The sequence below is a fragment of the Chinchilla lanigera genome, unplaced genomic scaffold (assembly GCF_000276665.1).
Source record: "Chinchilla lanigera isolate Chin_1 unplaced genomic scaffold, ChiLan1.0 scaffold00041, whole genome shotgun sequence".
Taxonomy (NCBI): Eukaryota; Metazoa; Chordata; class Mammalia; order Rodentia; family Chinchillidae; genus Chinchilla; species Chinchilla lanigera.
In genome coordinates this window covers 3,687,563-3,707,465 of record NW_004955442.1, presented here as the reverse complement: position 1 = coordinate 3,707,465, position 19,903 = coordinate 3,687,563, and the positions used below count along the sequence as shown (strand labels likewise).

The window sequence follows — 19,903 nt, the reverse complement described above, 5'->3', positions numbered from 1 at the left end:
AGCAAGGGTGGCCACTGCCCAGCTGGCAGCTCTGAGCTTGGAGACGCATGATAGCCCAGCTATCCTCAGACTCCTCCCCTGCTCCTGTCCTAGGGACCCACCAAAAGCAGAGTTCCTTGAAGCTCTTCCCAGAGGCCAAAAAGACAAATGGCAAGTATCTTTAGGGGAAAGGGTACTAGGGATTGAACGCAGGGGTTTTCAACTGAGTTACATACCAAGCCCTTTAATTTTTTTTTAAATTTTGAGTCAAGATCTGGCTAAGTTGCTCAGGCTAGGCTCGATTTGCAGTCCTCCTGTCTCAGCCTCCCAAAGTGCTGGGACTATAGGCATACACTACCATGTCTAGCTAGCTTCATCAATTTGTTTCTCCTTCCTGTGTGCTTAATCCAAAGCAGACAGGAGCCTTGAGAAAGAGGACAACCTCCAAGTGCCAAAGTCACATCATACAGCTCTGTTTCCCCACTCCCTTGATCTAAATAAGGGCTTGCTGACTTCTTAAGAGGCTGGGGAATTGTTCTTCCTAAAAATCCACCCTTGGGGATTCCCAGGAGCGGTAAAATACCCCACTGGAATCTCTTGCCGTGCCAGGGGTCTGCATGACATGAGGACTGACTTTTCCAACACAAAAGATAGGCAACCAGAGGAGGAAGGACTCAGTTAAGTCACAGGAGATGGTGACAGAAAGCGGTGAATGGCTCTGTTTTTGGAAATTCACAAGAATGTAATTTAGGATGCAGAGAAGCAGGATTTGCAAAAGGTTAGACCAGGAATTTAATTAGCCCAGATAAACAATGCTCTCTTGGTTCTTAAGAGCTGTGTGGACAGAACAACTGAAACGTCACTGTCTGCACTTTGTCACATAATTGCCATTGCAATTGAAAAGTTCTTCTAGGTGTCTAACCTGAAGCTTTTTATAGCTCCTCCTTTAGCTCTTTTCCTTCTGACAAAGTGTCTTGGCTGTTTTTAAGAGGGAAGAGGAAGGAGCAGAGAACAGAGGATCAGAAAGAGGTGGGAAGAATCTACCCTGGGAGGGGAGAAAAGTATATCACCCTCTAAAGCAGCATTTCTGGTTTGGGAGAATTTATCCTACAGAAATGCACAAAAATGTTTCATGAAGCTCTAGAGTGACCCCTCCAATAGTAATAGTAATAGTAATAGTAATAGTAATAGTAATAGTAATAGGAAGAAGAAGAAGAAGAAGAAGAAGAAGAAGAAGAAGAAGAAGAAGAAGAAGAAGAAGAAGAAGAAGAAGAAGAAGAAGAAGAAATGTATAGTGATAGAATATTTCATAAATTTTTTGTTTTTTTAATTTTTATCTTTTGTCAGTACATATTTGCAGTACACAATGATTACAGTCTTCATGGGGAGTTGGTACATGTACATAACACATCTTAATTCTTTTTAATCTCCTTCTCCTCTCCCTCTCCCCTTCTGTATCTTGGTCCCCTTCCCTTTTGAAAAAGATCTCCTTATGTCCTGTTTTCTATCTTGTATTTTGATGTCTATTTATATTTTGCATTTCTCATATAAGAGAAAACATGTGATATTTAAATTTGTGTGTCTGATTTATCTCACTTATCACTATAGTCTAAAGCTGCATCCATTTTCTTCCAAATGAGTCCATTTTATCCTTCTCTATGGCAGAGTAGTACTCCATTGTACATAAATATTATGGTTTCTTTATCCATTCATCTGTTGATGGACAAACTTATGATCTATCTGTAAGAGAAAAAATTAAAATTTGCACAGTACTATTCTGTATAATCCCATCTTATGGTGATGATCACTATTACTAATCATGTAATTATTTTAGGCACTTAAGCATCCTGGAGAGAAAAACATCAAATGGTTCAAAAACATCTGTTCTATCTACTGCAGCATAACAAACCACCCAAAACTCAGAGACTAGAGTAACAATTTATGATTATATGTCCCAGATCTGGAGCTGACTGGGCTCTGCTGGGTGAGCTGTGTGCTTTTGGCCTCCTGAAGTTTTTCCCAGGGAGCAGCTAGGATGGCTTTCACCGGGGTTCCAAGATGGAGGCTCCCTTTCGTAGCTAATAGTCAAAGCCAGATGTTGATGACCAGGTTAACTAAACTTGGCAACTAGAGTACCTACACATGCTCTCTCCAAGTGGCGTGGGTGTCTCCCAAGCTGCGGCCCAAGAGCAAGTGTTTCACAGGGCCACTTATGACCTCAGAGGTCAATCAGCATCCCTCCTGCTGTAGTCTGTTGCTCAAAAGTCATAGGACCAGCTCCAACACGAAGCATAGCAGCCGAGTATGTAAAGCATAAGGACATGAGTTCCAGCGCATCACTGGGGACCATCTATAAAGCTCTCTGCCCCATTATCTCTGGAAGATGAGTTATTGGCAGACTTTTCCCTGCTTATTTCTAATGTAGTAATCAAATGCACAAATTTAAGAGACAGAAAGTAGTTTTGTGTTCTGCTTCACAATGCTGTGGCTGTATAACCTCAAACAAGTGACTTAGCCTCTCTGAATTTGAATGCTCTGAATTCGTGGTACCAACCTTAAGTGAGATAGTGTGTGAGATGGTTTGAAGTGTCCTGGGCATAGCAAATGTCCCATAAAAGTGACCTAATTCTATTACTATTGCACACTGATGTAATATTTAATTTTTTATAAGTCCTTATTACTTTATTAACCTTATTAACAAAATAATAATTTTCAAAGACAAAAAAGAAAATAGAACAGAGCAGAATCTCACAACCCCCAATCTGTTCTCTGTCTCACAGTCCAGTTGCTTTCTCTCAGAAATCCACAGGGGCTACTTAGTCCTCAGAGATGCAGAGCACAGTTCTGCAGACCTTGGCCCTCTCTCTGGGGCAGAAGACCATCGATGGTGTGGTCTGACAACCCAGCCTGTGTGATTCTTCCAGCCACTCCCCAAGTCCTCTCAGGTTGGAGCACTGTAAGCTGCAAAATACAGGAAATGAATTCCCCCAAGAATATAACCAAGAAGCTTTGCAATCACAAAACATGGGCTTTCTATTACCCGGCAGCTTAAACCTGTCTCATAGCACCATTGACAGAAAGGATTTGCTGTTTAGAAGCACTGACATTCTGACTGCGAGGCTCACTGGGGCTGGTTTGGGTGGGACTGGCTGACTTTCCTCGAGCACAGAGTCCCTGGACCAGTTTGTCGGAGAGAAAAGCTGTGAAATGCAATTTTGGGCAGCAGTGGTTTGAGTTTCTTAGCTTGCTCACCCTTTATAAATACACACAGACCCTGTCAACACTGCTGCTTCTCTTTGGGGAAAAATGCGCCAGTGTGGAAAAGAAAAGTTTTTTTTTTTTTTTTTTTTTTTTGTAGAGATTTATTGCAAATGTCAAATCTTACGAGTTAAAGTCTCTACCTTCTCATTTCTTGTTTGAAGAATCAACACACAGGCGTCACGCATTCCCCTCTGGCTCTCTCCAGCCTACAGATCTCTCTCTCACCCCAGGATGCTCTCAGGGATCTTGATTTCGCCTTTGGGGATCTACCTGTACAAAGGAAACCTGGCATCTGCGGGTTAGGTTCTCAAGAGGGGCAATTACTAGAAGCTTCAAGAAATGTCAAATATGAATACCTGGCAGTTTCACTTGGGGCTGACGACTTGCCTGACTGAAGCGTTAATTAGGTGGGCCTAGGGTATTTTTGAAGAGTTGCGATATGGAGGATTTTTAGCACCACATTTGAAATAGGGTTCATACGGGGAGGAGGAGACAGCGGCAATCACGCTGTGCAGAACGCACACAGAATTTTTTCTGGGATGACCCTCACACTTAGCCATTCCTGCCTCTTGATAAGCTTAGGGGGCAGGAACATGAGAGGGAGTGTGGACTTTGCTTCATGGAGGGAAGAGAAGAGGGTCTGATCAAGGATGGCACCTTTTAAGTCTAAGGAATGGGGATCACTTTTCTCTAGCTGAGACCCCTTTCCTATGACCAAAAATAAACAAAGCAGAATTATGCAGTCACAAATGGCTGGAATCACTACCTGGCTTCCCCACTTGTTTAGTTTGTGATTTTGAGCAAATTATGTAAAAATGCTTAGTCTTCTCATCTGTAAAATGGGGAGTGTTCCTATTTCTTTTCACCCTGTGAACATAGAAGGACTTTTGCACATGCCAAGACCTTTGCACATGCCATTTCCACTGCTTACAGTCCTCTTCATCGTGGGACATCCCTTCTCCTTATCCAGGATTCAACTCAGCTGCTAATGTCCAATCTAAAGATAATCCTTCCTCATCAAATTGTCTCATCCCTTGATGTGATTCTTCACGCTATGACTATCTGAAATTCTCTTGCATTTGTGTGTGTATTCACTTTCACCCATGACAAAAGGGAGCTTGTCCATTTTGCTACTCCTGGTGTCCCTAATGTTGCTTTGTACAATGCCTGGGATAGGCAATGCCCAACTGATATTTGTGGAATGATGGACCCTCATTGTCATTCTGAATGAATGACACTCTTGGAGCACTTACTATGTGCAAGGCACCACTCTAACCATTTGCAAAAATTATCTCAATTTTTTTGTCTCACTCAGAATAATCTTAGGAGATACTCATTCTTATTACTCCCATTTTATAAAGAAGAAAACTGAGGCATAGAGAGATTGAATAAACTTGTCCAAAGGCAAAGGGCCAGTAAGTGGTAGAGTCAGAGGAAAGCCCAGCAGCCCCAGACTCCACACTTAACCCCTGGGCTTGCATATCCTTGGCACAAGCTCCTTGGGAGCTTCAGACCCAATTTTCCAGCCGATTTCCAGGAAGCCATGACTGTGCTTGATGAGATCTGATAGCAAGAGAGACCGAAAGCGGACCTCAACCCAGACCCTCTTTGAAGGCTTCCCCTTTGCTCTGTATCAGCTCAGATCAGCAACTCTGGTCTCACTGTGTATGCTCTTCATCTCTTTGTACCTAGCCACTTTCGTGCCATTCCTACACTCTTTGAGTGGAAATGCCAAATGTCTGTAGCACCAATTTGTATCCACCTTCAGCCCCTGCACAGATCCTTGCCCACAAAAGTTAGAAGCTAAATACTTTTTGAAAGGATTTCTGGATGAATAAAACATTTTGAAATGCTTTTCAACAGAACACAGCAAAGCTGTTTAATAAAAGAGAACCATTAAATGCAAAAGTGCTTCCAGTGCAAGTAGAAATCAATATGTGTCCCTCACCTTAATAAACCCAGTATTGCCATACTTCTTGTCACCTCGGGGTCTTTGCACATGCTGTTTCCTTCACTGAAAACACTCCCACCCACACTTTTTGCCTGTTTGCTTGTCCTTAACCTCAGCCTGAGCCTAACTCCCTCCCAAACATTCTTCCCTAACATTTATTATGGTTTGAGGTTGTACCTGTTCTTCCTTAATTCTTTTGTTGGAGTTCTGTTCCCCTAGTACTATAGTACTAGAAGCTCCAAGAAGGCAGGACTGACAATGTCTGTCTTGTTAACCATCTCTTTCCAGAGCACAGCTCCAAGTGGGTAAACAAAAACATTGCCAAACGCACAAGTAAATTTGAAATGTCGGGTTTATAAATGTCCAAGGTGTGACTGAGATCCACATTAGAGGTTCAAATTAAAAATATTATTACAGTAAGAGACACAGTGTCACTCACCCCCTCAAAATACTCTTCCTCACTTCAAACACGCTTATTCCATCATTCTTGCTATTCTCTGAAGGAGTTCTGGAACTCCTCTTTCATGAGTGTCTTCACAAGATGTCACCAAGAACATGGTGAATGTCACTGCTGAGTGACATTCACCAGAAAGTCAGAGTAATAAAAACATGGCGGCATGTTCTCATCTACCTTACTAGTTAGATCTGGCACCACGTGACTTCGGCTTTTCCCCAAAGCCAAAATGACCAGGAAAGGCAAATGTTTTTTAATTGATTCAGGACATCAAGGCAGCTTTAGTGCAACTAAAGACACTCATGGAAAAAGTCTTCTAGAACTGCTTCAGAAACTACCAAGAACGAAATGAGTGTGTTATACTTTGAAGGGGATTGATGGTGCTGTATTTTTCACTGTAATAGATTTTAAAAATTTAAGCACTCACTGTATTTTTCTATTATACATCATATTCTACTGTTAGGAGTGTAAATTAATAGAACCACTTCACAGTTAATTCCCAATAGCTAAGAAAGGTGAAAATGCATGAACTGTAAGACATAACAAATATACTTCTATGTATATACTACCCCAGAGAACTCTCACCTATAAGAATTTCTCCTAGAGAATCATCTTGTGATTATTAACTACAGTGATTCAAAATAACAAAATCCTGAAACCACTTTAAATGTATCCATGTATACAGTTGATGTAATAAATTATACATAATTCATATATAATTGAAATTCATATAGTACTATACAGTCATTAAAATGAATAAGCTAGATGCATGTATCAAAATAACTCCAAGGTCTCAAAGAGATAATGTGGAATGACAAGAGCAGCATTTGGGATGGCGGAAATATTAGGGACAGGAATAGTAGGTAAAAGTGGCCCCAGACAGCACAAAGACCACAGCCTGCAGTCACCTCTGGTGACAGAGAAGAGGGAAAGAGAAAAAAAGTGCAAGTGGCACTGTTTCAGGGGGCTCCAACCATATCCATAGCGTCATTCCGTGTTAAAAAGAGCTGAAGCAAATCTAGCAAAATGTTCGAATTTGTTTAATCTGAGTGATGAGTGCACCAGGTGTGTGGGTGTGTTTATGATAGACACTTTTGCATGTGAACTATTGTGTAATATTTGAAAACACTATTGAGACCAGGAGGGGGAAGGGGCTGGAAAGAAAGACCAGTCATTGGACCTCAAAAAAGGACAGGTGCTCTCTGAGACCCTCCTTTGAAAGCAAGATTAAAAATGTTCAAATGCCAAGGTTGATTGTGAGAATGACTGAGGTCAACGTGTAGAATAACTTCCAGATAGTATCCATCAACATGTCATTTTGGGGTGAATCCTAAATGACTTTCTGAATGTGTCTTATTTGGGGAGGCACTTGTCTTTAAAACTGATCAGGAACTGTGTGGATACATTTTCAACTCAAATCTGGCCCAAGAAAAAGAATACATTGCTACTGTTTGTGCAAAAACTGTCTACATACAGACATGATATATAGACACATATACACGTAGATTATCTTTTGGCTGTGATTGCCCTGAGGCGATCACAGGGAGAAAAGAATGTGAATGACGCTGTTTCAGGGGGCTCCAACTATATCTATGGTTTCATTCCTTGTTAAAAAGAGCTGAAGCAAATCTAGCAAAAGGTTTGAATTTGTTTAATCTGAGTGATGAGTGCACCAGCGCTCTGTTGAAACTTAGATGGCTGGAGAACAAGAGTGGAAGAGAAATTTCCATTTTTGCTTCTGTTCTAATTATGCACCATGCTTGCAGATTGCCTAGTCCAAAAGTCAATTTAATTCATTTTTAAATTAATCTGAAAGTCATGATCACCTCTTCTCCTTCAATTCTAAATCTATTTAAAAAGGAAAGGTCGCAAAATCTAAGTTCTAAACAGGTTCATGAGGTTAGGTAGCACAGGCTCCTCCCTGACCCCATGTAGCTGGATAAAACCTCTCAGCCGCATATTCTCCACACAGCCAGGCCAAAGGGAGAGAATGGCATTTGGGATCCAGGAACCAGGTTTGGTTTCTGTCACCGTGACTTAGAAATGTGTAACATTAAGCAAGCCCCTTAAGTTCTTGGAGCTCAGTTTCTTTTCTAAAGCATGATAATGGTAGTACTGCAGCTGCTAATTATGTGAGGAACAAATAAACCAGAGCAGAAGCATCATTATAAAATTATGAGGTGTGATCTGTAATGCAGAGGTTGCCCCTCAAAAACATGGATTCCATCCTTTGACCTCCGTGAGTGTCCCGATAAACATATGCCAAAGGCGCCCTTCTTCACTTCAACAGCAAAGCCTTCTTTGCTGCAGAGATAAACCCAGTTCTCTTCTCTTCCACAGCAAATATCTTGACAGTGATCATCCTCTCTCAGCTGGTGGCTAGAAGACAGAAGTCCTCCTACAACTATCTTCTGGCACTTGCTGCTGCTGACATCTTGGTCCTCTTTTTCATCGTGTTTGTGGACTTCCTACTGGAAGACTTCATCCTGAACATGCAGATGCCTCCGGTCCCTGACAAGATTATAGAGGTGCTGGAGTTCTCATCCATCCACACCTCCATTTGGATTACGGTCCCCTTAACCATTGACAGGTACATTGCTGTCTGCCACCCTCTCAAATACCACACAGTCTCTTACCCAGCCCGCACTCGGAAGGTCATTGTCAGCGTTTACATCACCTGCTTCCTGACCAGCATCCCCTACTACTGGTGGCCCAACATCTGGACTGAAGATTACATCAGCACCTCTCTGCATCATGTCCTGGTCTGGGTCCATTGCTTCACAGTGTACCTGGTGCCCTGTTCCATCTTCTTCATCTTGAACTCCATCATTGTGTACAAGCTTAGGAGAAAGAGCAATTTCCGCCTCCGGGGCTACTCCACAGGCAAAACCACTGCCATCTTGTTCACTATCACCTCCATCTTTGCCACCCTTTGGGCACCCCGCATCATCATGATCCTCTATCACCTCTACGGGGCACCCATCCAGAACCGCTGGCTGGTGCACATTATGTCTGACATCGCCAACATGCTGGCCCTTCTGAACACGGCCATCAATTTCTTCCTCTACTGTTTTATCAGTAAGCGGTTCCGCACCATGGCAGCTGCCACACTCAAGGCCTTCTTCAAGTGCCAGAAGCAGCCTGTACAGTTCTACACCAATCACAATTTTTCCATAACAAGTAGCCCCTGGATCTCACCAGCAAACTCACACTGTATCAAGATGCTGGTGTACCAGTATGACAAAAATGGAAAACCTATAAAGGTATCCCCGTGACCCAATGGCTTGGGCACTTAGTGCCTCTGTGTTATTCATTTCCAGATGGGAGGGCATCCCATCCTGTGGCTGAACAGCTCTTCTAAGAGTGCTCACCTCATTTCCTGTCTCCACAGACTGAGCAATTCTCAGACTAGTAGATGACAAAAGATGGAAAAGAAGAAAGGAAAGCATGAATCTTGTTTTTTTATGTATTCCTTTTCACAAAATCATGTTGACAACAAAAGTTCCTATCAGTTGGAAGATGCTGTGGGAGGTCGTAAGTGTCATCATCTTGTGACCAGTAAGAACATACAGTAGAGGAATAGTCTGTGACTTAGCATGGGCCCGTCCACACTGACTGGGAACCACTCATTTACGTGACACACCAAGTCACAGTAGCATATAGCTGAAGCCACACTCTTCTTCCAAGAGCTGATGTAATCTGTTGCTTCCCTGTGCCATGTCCAGCAGCTAACAATACTGACTGATCAGGGATTTTTCCAAGGTGCCATTTGTCCTAGAAGGAGTTGTGACCTTTAAGTGGCCCTGGCACCCCTGGCTGCAGAAAGACATGATGGGGAAAGGGGATTATTGACTCTCACCCAAACTTTGGCCAGAGCTTCTGTGGGGAGGCTCCATACCAACATACCTATAACCCTTAGGTCTAAAATGTGGTTTTCTATTTGCCATAATGTGTAGATTTTATCTCTCTCCTCCAAAACAAAGACCCTGCCTAGTGCATGGAGGAAAGGAGGAATTCTTGAGCCCAGAAAATCAAAAAAAACAAGCCCACTCTTGCCATTGTTTCAACCCATCTCTGTGGCGGCTGTATACAATCCCCGTATTCAAAATCGCTTCTTGTTGTGACACTGCACAGCTTCCTAGAGAAGCCTTTTATGTGTAGACTCACCAGCCTTGCTTCCTTGCTTGCAGAGGCCCTTTGTTTTATTTGAAGGACTTCCTCACTGAATGTAATATTCAAGGGTCAAGAACGGTAGCTCTCTGGGTATGAAAGGATACATTCTCAATTCCTGTCCACAATGCAGCTGGCATTGCTACTAGACCACAAATGCAGACACAACTGACATGGAAAGGTATGGATGATGCCACATTTGTCACCTGTTCTGTGACACACATGGCTCAGAAGACTGGTGCCAGTTTTCAGTGAAGCAGTTAAGCCAGATCCTTTGCCAAATGATAAAATATAAGTGTATTTATTTTCCCCTTTTGCCTTTCCAAGACAAGAAAAGTTTGACGATCCAATTAATAGGGGCTTCCCTGGGAGTTCCCATTCCTGTGTGCACACACATGCACACATGTATATTTGAGTCTGTGAAATCCCTCTGTGTTCAGCGATGTGTTTTGAAGGAGAAGTCCATGCTGGAGTTCCTCTTACTTTGCATTTTTAAAATTTCTCCCCCAGAATCTCAGTATTCAAACTCAACCTTCCACTAGAAGAAATTTTCCAAACTGATTTGGGGAGTACATGCTGTTTTTGGTGGTGATATCAAAAGCAGACAGTCCACCTGGGATACTTCTTTCCTCGAGCTTGATTTTTACTGCATTTTGTCCCTAAACTGGAAGATAATGTCTTTATCTTTTTTATGAGAGTTTGCAATAAATGAATGGGCCAAAAAAGACCTCAGGGCAGCACAAACTCTAAATTTTAGCCAATACTTAATCAATATAATTCGGAGCCCTATTAGTACTGATGATCCTAAGTCCTACTTGTTTTAAATGATTGCAGTAGAAGGTTAGATTTTAAAGTTAGTGCAAAAGAAAATCCACGGCAGAGTCAAAGATATCTGTGCAAAGTCCTCCGTAAAGAGCCATGTCAGAGATAACTAACCATCTCTTCAAAAACCTAAGATAGCTAAATTTGTCCCCTGGCACTGGAACAGGTTTCTGGTTCTTTTGTTGAAGACAAGACTCACTGAATTTGTGTTTGAGGACTATGTTGTATGACTCTAATGTGTCTGAGAACATCAGGACCATCCTGGTACAGCAAGATGCTCCCACTAAAAGAAGGGCACAGAAGTTGTCCAACTGAGGGCCACAGATCCCCTTTCCTGTCTGACTTGCTCCCCAGGACATATGCTCGTTGAGAGAAACGGCAAGCAGAGTCCCCTACATCCCGTAAACTGCATTTATCTTGGTCTCTTTTTTGCCAAGCATGTGTAGTTGTGCGTGTGTTCATTAACTATGTGTATGGCGTGATTCCACCACACTCTCTTATGAATGAACATTGACCAAAGGCTACCTATACCTATATTTATTTATTTATTTATTTATTTATTTATTTATTTATTTATTTTTAAACCACATAGCTCTGGATAATACTCATATGAGCTATACATGAATGAGTCAGAGTGCAATATCTATCAAGGTTAAGCAATTCTTTTTTGAGGACATACATTAAGAAGGAAATAAGCCTGTAAATCTTAACACTCTCTGGTCCATATTTTTCTTATGTAATATTGATTGTTGGTTTTTTAAAACTGGGTGTGCATTGGGAATGGTTGCCTCAGACATTCATTTATTACTTCTCTTAACTATAGTGGTTCTACCAAGTAATGTCATGATCTCTTTTTCCTTCTGACTCGATCTTCCTAAATGATATTTTAAAATTTCTGATTCTGGAAAGCACTCTGGTGAGTTGCTGTCTTTTGTTGAAAGTGCATAAGAATGACCATAGGGTTTAGCTGATCCACATCTCTTAAAATTATTTGAAATCATAGATATCTTTTAATTTATTATTTCTGTATGACAATAATCATGGATAATGATGAAAAGGGTTTTCTTTTTCACTTTAAGACATTTGGAAGCCTTTTCTTTCAGACCAGTTTTGGAAACAAAGCCTTGAATTTTGAAACCTGCCATGTAATCAGATGCTACTGAGAGCACCCAAGTTGTTGCCTTCACCTGGATTTTTGTGATGCCTCTTTCAAAGACTGTTAACAAGCATCCCCCTTGCCGGATGCTTTGATTGGACATTGCTATGATTCTACACACATACATGCTATGTCTTGTTACTGAACAAATCTAAGTCTGAAATGTCTCATGAGAAAGGAAAAGAGGAGGATGACAGACAAATAATAAAAGACAACCCATGGGAGGGCATGAACTTCCGTTTTGCAAACATCTGCATTGGAAAAGATTACTTTGCACTGTTGGTGCCCACTATTCCAGCAGGAGGAGCTTACCTGAAGTGAATAAAAGATTAGCGTTGCCTATTTCCACTCAAAGGATGGAATAGAAGGTCACCATAGAAAAATAGTAAATGTTCATATTTTCTTAATTAAATAATATATTGTGTTTGGACTTGTTTGTATTATAATAAATTCTAAAATGGTGCAAACTTGGTGTTTGGTAGTTGGATATATGTTCAAAAAATTGCAGAATGCTGAATTTCATTCATATTAATTGTATATGGTATGGGACACAACATAATGTTTTGATATATGTATTCAATGTGGGATGATTAAATCAAAATAATTAACGTTATACACCTCACATATTTTTGTGATAAGACACTGGAAATGTATTTCCTTAGTTATTTTGAAATATGCGGTATTATGGATTACTGTCACACTACTGTGTAATACCTTCCAAATTTTATTCTTCTTGTGCAACTGAAACTCCCCCATTCCCTTGTTCCCATTTCCCCTGGTTCCTGATACTGATACTCTATTCTCTACTTCTATGGGTTCAACTTTCCTAGATTCTACATACAAGTAAGATCATGTGATAGTTATCCCTTCTGGACTTGGCTTATTTCCACTTACTATAATGTCCTCCAAGTTACAAATGCTGACTAAGACTTCTAAATGGTCATCTCATTTATACATTATGCTAGAAACTAGAATAAACCAGTGGTTCCCACCTGTCAGATATAGTTCAGAATCTAAGGCAACTGAACTCTGCTTCCTATAATCATAAATTGGGTCATTTATTGAGTATAAGTATAAACTCTTTTCTCATCACATCCTCTGTATATCTTTGAGACAGTGATAGTTGTAATCATAATTGGGAATTTAGCATAACAGCTAAAAGCTTGGAGCTTGGTGTTAGTCATATGTGAATGTCCCAGCCCCACACCTTATAAGTTATATGGCCTTCAACAAGTCCTTGAAGATCACTGATGAGGACATCTAGAGAACAGTGTAAATTTTAATGGTTTTAGTTGCCTACAAGACAAGTTGATGCTTTTCTGATAAGATGCCCAAGATCTGGAGTCAGTTATTGCAGGCTGTGACTTTGCAGGCTGGGTGGCCTTGAGTAATATTCTCAGTCTCTGTGAGCCTCAATTTCTTCTCCATAAAATGGGACTGATCATAGTTCCAGTAAGAACTTCATGCAGTGCTTATGAGAAGAATGTCTAAGACTTCCAGTTGTATGTCATTTTACAGGTGAGGGTGCTAAGCTAAAATTGGCGAATGGTTTTGTCCAAGATGGAGGTCGAGTCACTCAAGGCTTCACCCTTCCCACTCTACCACTTTGCCTTCTCTGCCAGATTCTGAGTCATCCCCCAAAAGATCACACTATTTTTATGCCCTTATTCCTGTTGGAAATATTTCATACTTTTGCAGCTCTTCAAACCCAGGTCACCCAAGCATGAGATATATTACAACAGCATCATAATTGAAACACTCAGCTTGACCTTTTCCTGTAAGGTAGAACTTTTCTAATTGATTCTATCAGCTCTCAAACTTGCTGTGCATTTTCCCACACAAACCACCATCAGTTCTGACAGCCACCCACAAACTATAGTCACAATCCATCTTTGCATCAGCTTGGCGAATGAAAGTGACTTGTAAGTTAGGGGGAAGTACATAAAAGCAAAGAACTTACTGACAGGGTCACAAACAGAAGCTGTTAGACAAGGCAGCAGCATCCTCATTAATTTTACGCACCAACTCTGGGAGAGCAAGATCAAAGTGAGTTAACTGAGGTTGAACTGTTAAATAATAATCCTTTTATAAATGCATTCAGCTAAATGTGATGACCCAGACTCTTTGGAAATGTGTGGTTACTCTAAGTACTTGCCAGACACAACAAGGGAAAGAAGAGTCTCCTGTCTACTGGGATAAACAGATATTGTGAGTTTCCTGGGTTTGTACAGAGAATGTGTCACTGCCATGCCAAAAAAAGAAGAGGAAAACTTTCTGATTAAAAAAGGAGCAAATGGGGCCACAAGAAAGAGAGATGTCTTCCCATGAACTTTCTGTGTGAGGTGCTACCCTGTCTAAGGGGTCCTATTACCTAGAGAATGACAGTAACACAATATTTCTGTCCACTGGAGATGGAGCAAGAGAAGGTGAGACTTCATCAATAGTATGGAGGATCTGGATTCACCCAAAGGAGAAATCTTTATGAGGATGTCTATTAACTCCACCAAAGTTTTCAGTGGGAGTTCTCAGTATCTACTCCTCTGGATCTATTTCTATATCAAAGTTTTAGAGGGAACCAAATCACTCTCAGATGGTTTCAGTGAGCCTTTAACCAAGAGATTGCTGACAATGGTCTGTGCAAGGGTAGGGGCACCAACAAGAGCTACTGGAGCCCCTAAGAACTAGAAATAATGAGTAATCCGACCTCCCTCAGCCATCTGGAGCCATCAGAGGGGAGGGCTACTGGAGTTCAGTGAGGGCTGCACTGGTGGAGTAAGGGCCTCCCAGCAAGATGGCTCCATACACAGTCAGATACATGTGCCAGAGATAAAGGCATGGGAATAACCCAACTTCCCTTTTACTTCCGGTGATACCACATTGATACCGCCCACGGGCTAAACTCAGAGAGAAGTCAGGCAGGAAGAGAGCGGAGGTGCACAGTCCTTAGTGTCCAGAACCCAAAGCACAAAACCGAGGAATAAACGAACAACAAAATGAGACAGGAAGAAACTTCAGAATATCCAGCAAAGGTTAGTCCTCATTTCACTATCACTGAATCTTTAGAGAGCCAGAATAAGTCTTAGAAATTATTTCACTGAGTGTATCAAGAAAAAAGCTAAGCTCCATGGTCACATAATCTAAATGTTAGTAGGTGGTCACTGCTCGTCCTCACAATAACTTTTGAAGGAGAGTGCCGTTTCCTCCATTTTTCAGATGAGAAAACTGGGCTTCACGGGGACTAAAATTCAGTTTACTCAGGATCATAGTGAGTGATTTGTGAGTTGGTATTTAAGCTCAGTCCTGTCTGGCTGTAAAAGCCACTTCAGCAGGCCACCTTGACATGCATTTGCTGACATCCTGCACTCTCTTCTCCTAAATTAGCAGATTGGTCCCATTAGCATTTTCATCAACCAAGGCTGATATTCAGGCTAAAGTCATCTTCTAATTCCATTCATGAGGAGCCAAAAGTTATCAGGGAATAATGCTGTATGGTTCTATTTCATGATCTAATTTATGTGTTCGATGAAATCTGGCAGAATAGAGTATCAGCCCTATAAGTCTGTACACAAAATGATATAGACTCTACTAGTGTAGAAGGCACAAAAGTGTGTATGTACATAGATAGATGGATAGAAAGATAGATAGATAGATAGATAGATAGATAGATAGATAGATAGATAGCTTTCCTATACAGTCCTCAATAATATTTTAAATGTCATTGTTTTGCAAATGGTTTCATACAGTTTTAACTCTTGATCGTTCTCTCCAATTCAGGCACTGGCCCTTTAAAACAATGGCTTGTGGTTCTGTCCAAGGTCCTGAAACAATTTGTCCATGGCTTTGATTAAAAACAGTATCTATTTCAAGAAATATTTTTTGTATATGAAGATATAGCTTTTCACTTAGCTACCCCACTAAAAAAAGACTTGGGATAGCACTATTTATTTTATGAAACTATTTCAGATGTGATTTCTTACAGAATCAGGTTCCACTAGGGCCTTGCTCATAGCATCGTACATAAAATCTCAAACAAGATCTGCATCACTCAGGAACTTGTAGGAAATGTAGAATTACAGACCCACATCTCAGCCTGGTAAAACAGAGTCTGAATTTTAACAAGATCCCCAGGTCATTCATATACACATTAAATTTTGCAAATCCCTACACTGGTGCACTTTAGACCAATGATTTTGAACATTTGGCAACTTTGGCAAATCTCAATGCCCAGGATGAAACCCAAACATTAATATACTATGAAGCCCCTAAGATGATTCCAGTGTTCAGTCAAGACAGATAACCACCTAGTTCTCTAAAGAAAATGTTATATTACTGCCATAAATGCAAAACTACCATCATCCACCATAAATAGATAGAAGTCATTAAAACAAATAATCAAATCCTGTCAGTAATTCTCAACACACACAATGTTGTCTGAAACTGATCTCCACTGTCTTTCATAAGAAACAAAAGTTGCATGTTAAAGACCTAGCACTACCTTACTGAGACTTTCTCCTTAATCTAATCATAAGGATTGGTAGCAAATTAGAAAGGAAAACTTTCACAATATCCTTAAATAGTAAAAAGCCAACCCCTCTGTTGTCTAAACTCTTCCCCCTCCAAGTTAGAAGTATTATGTTTTGGAACACGTTGGTCTATTAAATAGAGAGGCCTTAGCAGTTTCTTATTTTAGTGATCTCCTAGCTGCTTTCTAGACTTACTTGAAGTTTTTTTAAACCTACATCCAAATCCTTTGTGTTTAGACATATTAAAGAAGAATTTTTAGAAATGGGCCCAAGCCATTGAATTTTTTAAAAACATACCCAGATAAGTGGTTCTGATATGTAGCCAAGATTGAGAAACACTTGCCTTCTTACTAACACTTGATCAACTACAAGAATTCGGAAACTACAATAATGTTCTCCCAAATAACCCATCACTTGATCATTTCACTAATTTAGACTCCAAAATTTGTTGAGATTTCAGTTATACACACTTCTCACTATTGAAGCTTATGGGAGCTAAGAAGATGCACTCACCTATCCCCCATGGAGGATACAAACAGAAAGAGATTCAGGAAAAGGATCAGTGGGCTTTCCCTGAATCTCTAGGGTATAAGCTCCATTACTGTAAGGAAGGACTGGAGAACCTTGATTGGACTAAGACCAATGGACTTCCTCCCCAACCAGTTTGTAACTTGAGCCACACACCCAGACACTCTGGGACTAAACAGAAAACAGTGACCTCAGACTATTGCAAGCAGACTTTCTGCTTCCCAAGTTAATTCATGATGCTAAAGACAGTTAGAAATGGGCCTTTAGACCATTCCTTAGAAGGCAGGCTTGGATCACAATAGAGCAAGTGATCTTATACACAAGACAGTAGCACAGCCAAGCTCTGTCCCTCCTGGGGCAGACCAGCCTGGAAAATGGTGAGAGAAGGTGACCTGTTCATATAGACAGAATTCCTCCTCCTAATTCTACAAATGAGTCAAGACCTTTCTTCTCCATAGAGGGTGGAGTGGAAGAAGAAGATCAAGGGAAATTACCTCCCAAATATTTCAGAGAAGAGGAATTAGAGTCCCTGTGTAAGTGAAGGTAGAACTATTGGAAAGAAAATATGGCTCCCTCTCTTTGTTCTTCATGAACAAAGAATCTTGCAGAAGGCTCAGGAAATTTCATGTTCATTGAAGAAGCAGACCTTCAGGTGTTTTGCATTGTCAAAATACTTAGAGAAATGGCAAGAAAAAGTTCTCCTGATGCTCCTGGCACCATGAATCCCTAAATTATGGCTGGGCTGTTGGGTGCCTCCATAGACATATTCTATTTGTTGAGGACAGAGAGCCTCAACATCTGTATGTTCATCTTCCCAGCTTTCACCCAGTTCTCTAAAAGTTCTGATCTCAAAAATAATTTTAATTGACTCTGGTTGAAATTATTGTGCTATAAAGTAGTTTTAGGAGTGAACAAAGATAGTACCCAAATCAAGTTATCTGAAGCACTGCAAGTCCTGAATGTAGCAGGTTGCTGATGAGAAAGCATGTGGGCCAGGCAGATTCTGGTCTGAATCCTAGCTTCTCTACTCTCTGGCTGTGACATTGCACAACTCACTTCCAGTCTCTGAGCTTCAGATGTATCATCTGTAAAATAGGAATAGCAACTGTACTGACTTTAAAGAGAAGGATGGAAATTAATTATCATATTTTAAAGAATCTGGAAATTATAACTGTATTAACAGTGTATTACTATTTAGTTCCCTGTAGTGGGGACAAGAAGAACATTGTGTATTCCAGGACTTCTCAAAGGAACTGGGCCTACTTTGGGCTGGTGAAGCTACTGCCAGGATAAAAGAGTTTAGCTATGCTTTATTCCAGCTCCCTCTCTTTTCTGAAGTAGAGAAAGCATATCATTCATTTGCAGTCACCCTCTGAAGGTCCCTGAATAGACAGAGCATGAAGGATTGAAAGAAAGAAGGCAGCCCATCCATCACTCTACACTCAATTTCAGTGCCATGATATGTGGTCCCCAGTGCCACCCTACTTCTCACTCTCAATCCCTGCTCATATTGGGAATAAAACTTCAGCCTTCAGGATGAACTGGTGACAGTTGCATAAAGGTCACTTGCCTGTCTCATTAGAGTTGCTATCCCTTGGCTCTAGTGATGACAAAAATGGAAATAGTCTTTTTGGGGAAGGGGTGAGTGTTGATACAGGTCACCTGTCCCCAGTATGTCAAGTGTGTCTCCAAGGCTTGAGAGAGGATACAAACATTCCTCAGCTGGAGACAAGAGTTTCTTATTATTATAAATTAATCTTAGAAATATCTGATTTCTAAGAGATTGGAAGGAAATAACTCCCTGTTGCTGCATGTGTGCCTCTGCATGTATCTCATTGCCTGGGGCATGATGATGTGATCTGACACAGCTGTCCCAGCAAGGTCTACCGGAGAAAGGCCACAGCCATGAGGGCAAAGGACAGGGTCTTCCCCAGAGGGTGAAGTCATCATAGCATCTGTCATCAGGGAAGTAAAAAGGAAACGGTTCTTACAAGGGAGGAGACAGGGCCTAGCTTCTCTTTGTCTTGATTTGGATAGTCCAGATATATACATGAGTTGTATGGTTTTGGGTTTTGGGTTTTGAATTTTGGTTTGTTTGTTTGTTTTTGGTGAGCAGAGTGCTAAAAGTGAGACTTAAGCCAAAGAAAAAGGTCTAAGAAAGGCTATTCTTCCTAAGACCCCACTAATGTAAAAAGGCTACTTGGTGACTTTATGTCTGATTCTTCTTTAAGTTTGACTATCTCCTTAGAGTTCTGTTTGTTGGTTTCCTGCCATATTTCCAGGCATTTAGCAAAGTCTTTGTTCATTATTTCATCTAGACTTGGTTGAACAGAAATTTTAAGTAATAGCGTACCCCCAGCTAGGACTGGCCCAGCCATAGAATTAGAAATTATTCCGAAAGGCAAAGCGATTCCAACACTGAGTTAGATCCACACAGCCGTCATTCCTTCCTCAACAAGAGATTCTATTTGTAGCCACCCTTAGGTGTAAGGACTTTATCTCCTCAAGACCAAGATAATTATCCTACAGAGGTTTTAAATGTTTGAGTTAGATAATCCACACCAACCTCCCTTGGTCGTTGGACTTCAAAATTGACCAGCCTCTCCTTGAAACCACTGACTCCTCAAGTGGCTGGACAACAGCCCAGAGAGATGTGTCTCCTTCTCCCAGCTGCCTTTCCTAGCTGGCTGTGTTGGAATGCAGCCTTCAGAGTCAATGTCAAAGCTTCCTCTAGGAGGAGAGAACTGTTGCTTCCAAATACCCTATAAAACTTAGCAATGGTTTCAATGAGTGGTAGATATTGGGAGGGAAAAAAAGAGTGGACCAGGGAACTTAGAAATTCTGCCAAGTAGCGAGACTACTTCAATCCATTAATGTCTAATTGTTTCTTCTTTGGAACAAAAAGCAGTCCTTGTTCTCCATTTCAGAGTCCTGAGTAAATCTGCAAGGAGCTCTTAAATTGTATCATTTTCTCTCTAATCCAAATAATTTTGATAACTCTTACCTTTACTTTTTTACTCCAAACACTGCAATAATTTTTGTGCCTCTTTCCAAATATA

At 40.9% G+C, this 19,903-nt stretch overlaps 1 protein-coding gene across 1 annotated transcript in view; it reads left to right on the top strand.

Annotated features, from left to right (window-relative positions):
• Gpr139 (G protein-coupled receptor 139) overlaps nt 1-8,920 on the top strand; it is a 38,736-nt gene extending 29,816 nt beyond the window's left edge. Inside the window, exon 2 of the mRNA XM_005391121.2 lies at nt 7,986-8,920. Within this exon, the coding sequence (XP_005391178.1) occupies nt 7,986-8,920 (935 nt within the window). The remainder of the gene's footprint in view (nt 1-7,985) is intronic.
• Nucleotides 8,921-19,903: the final 10,983 nt, after the last annotated feature.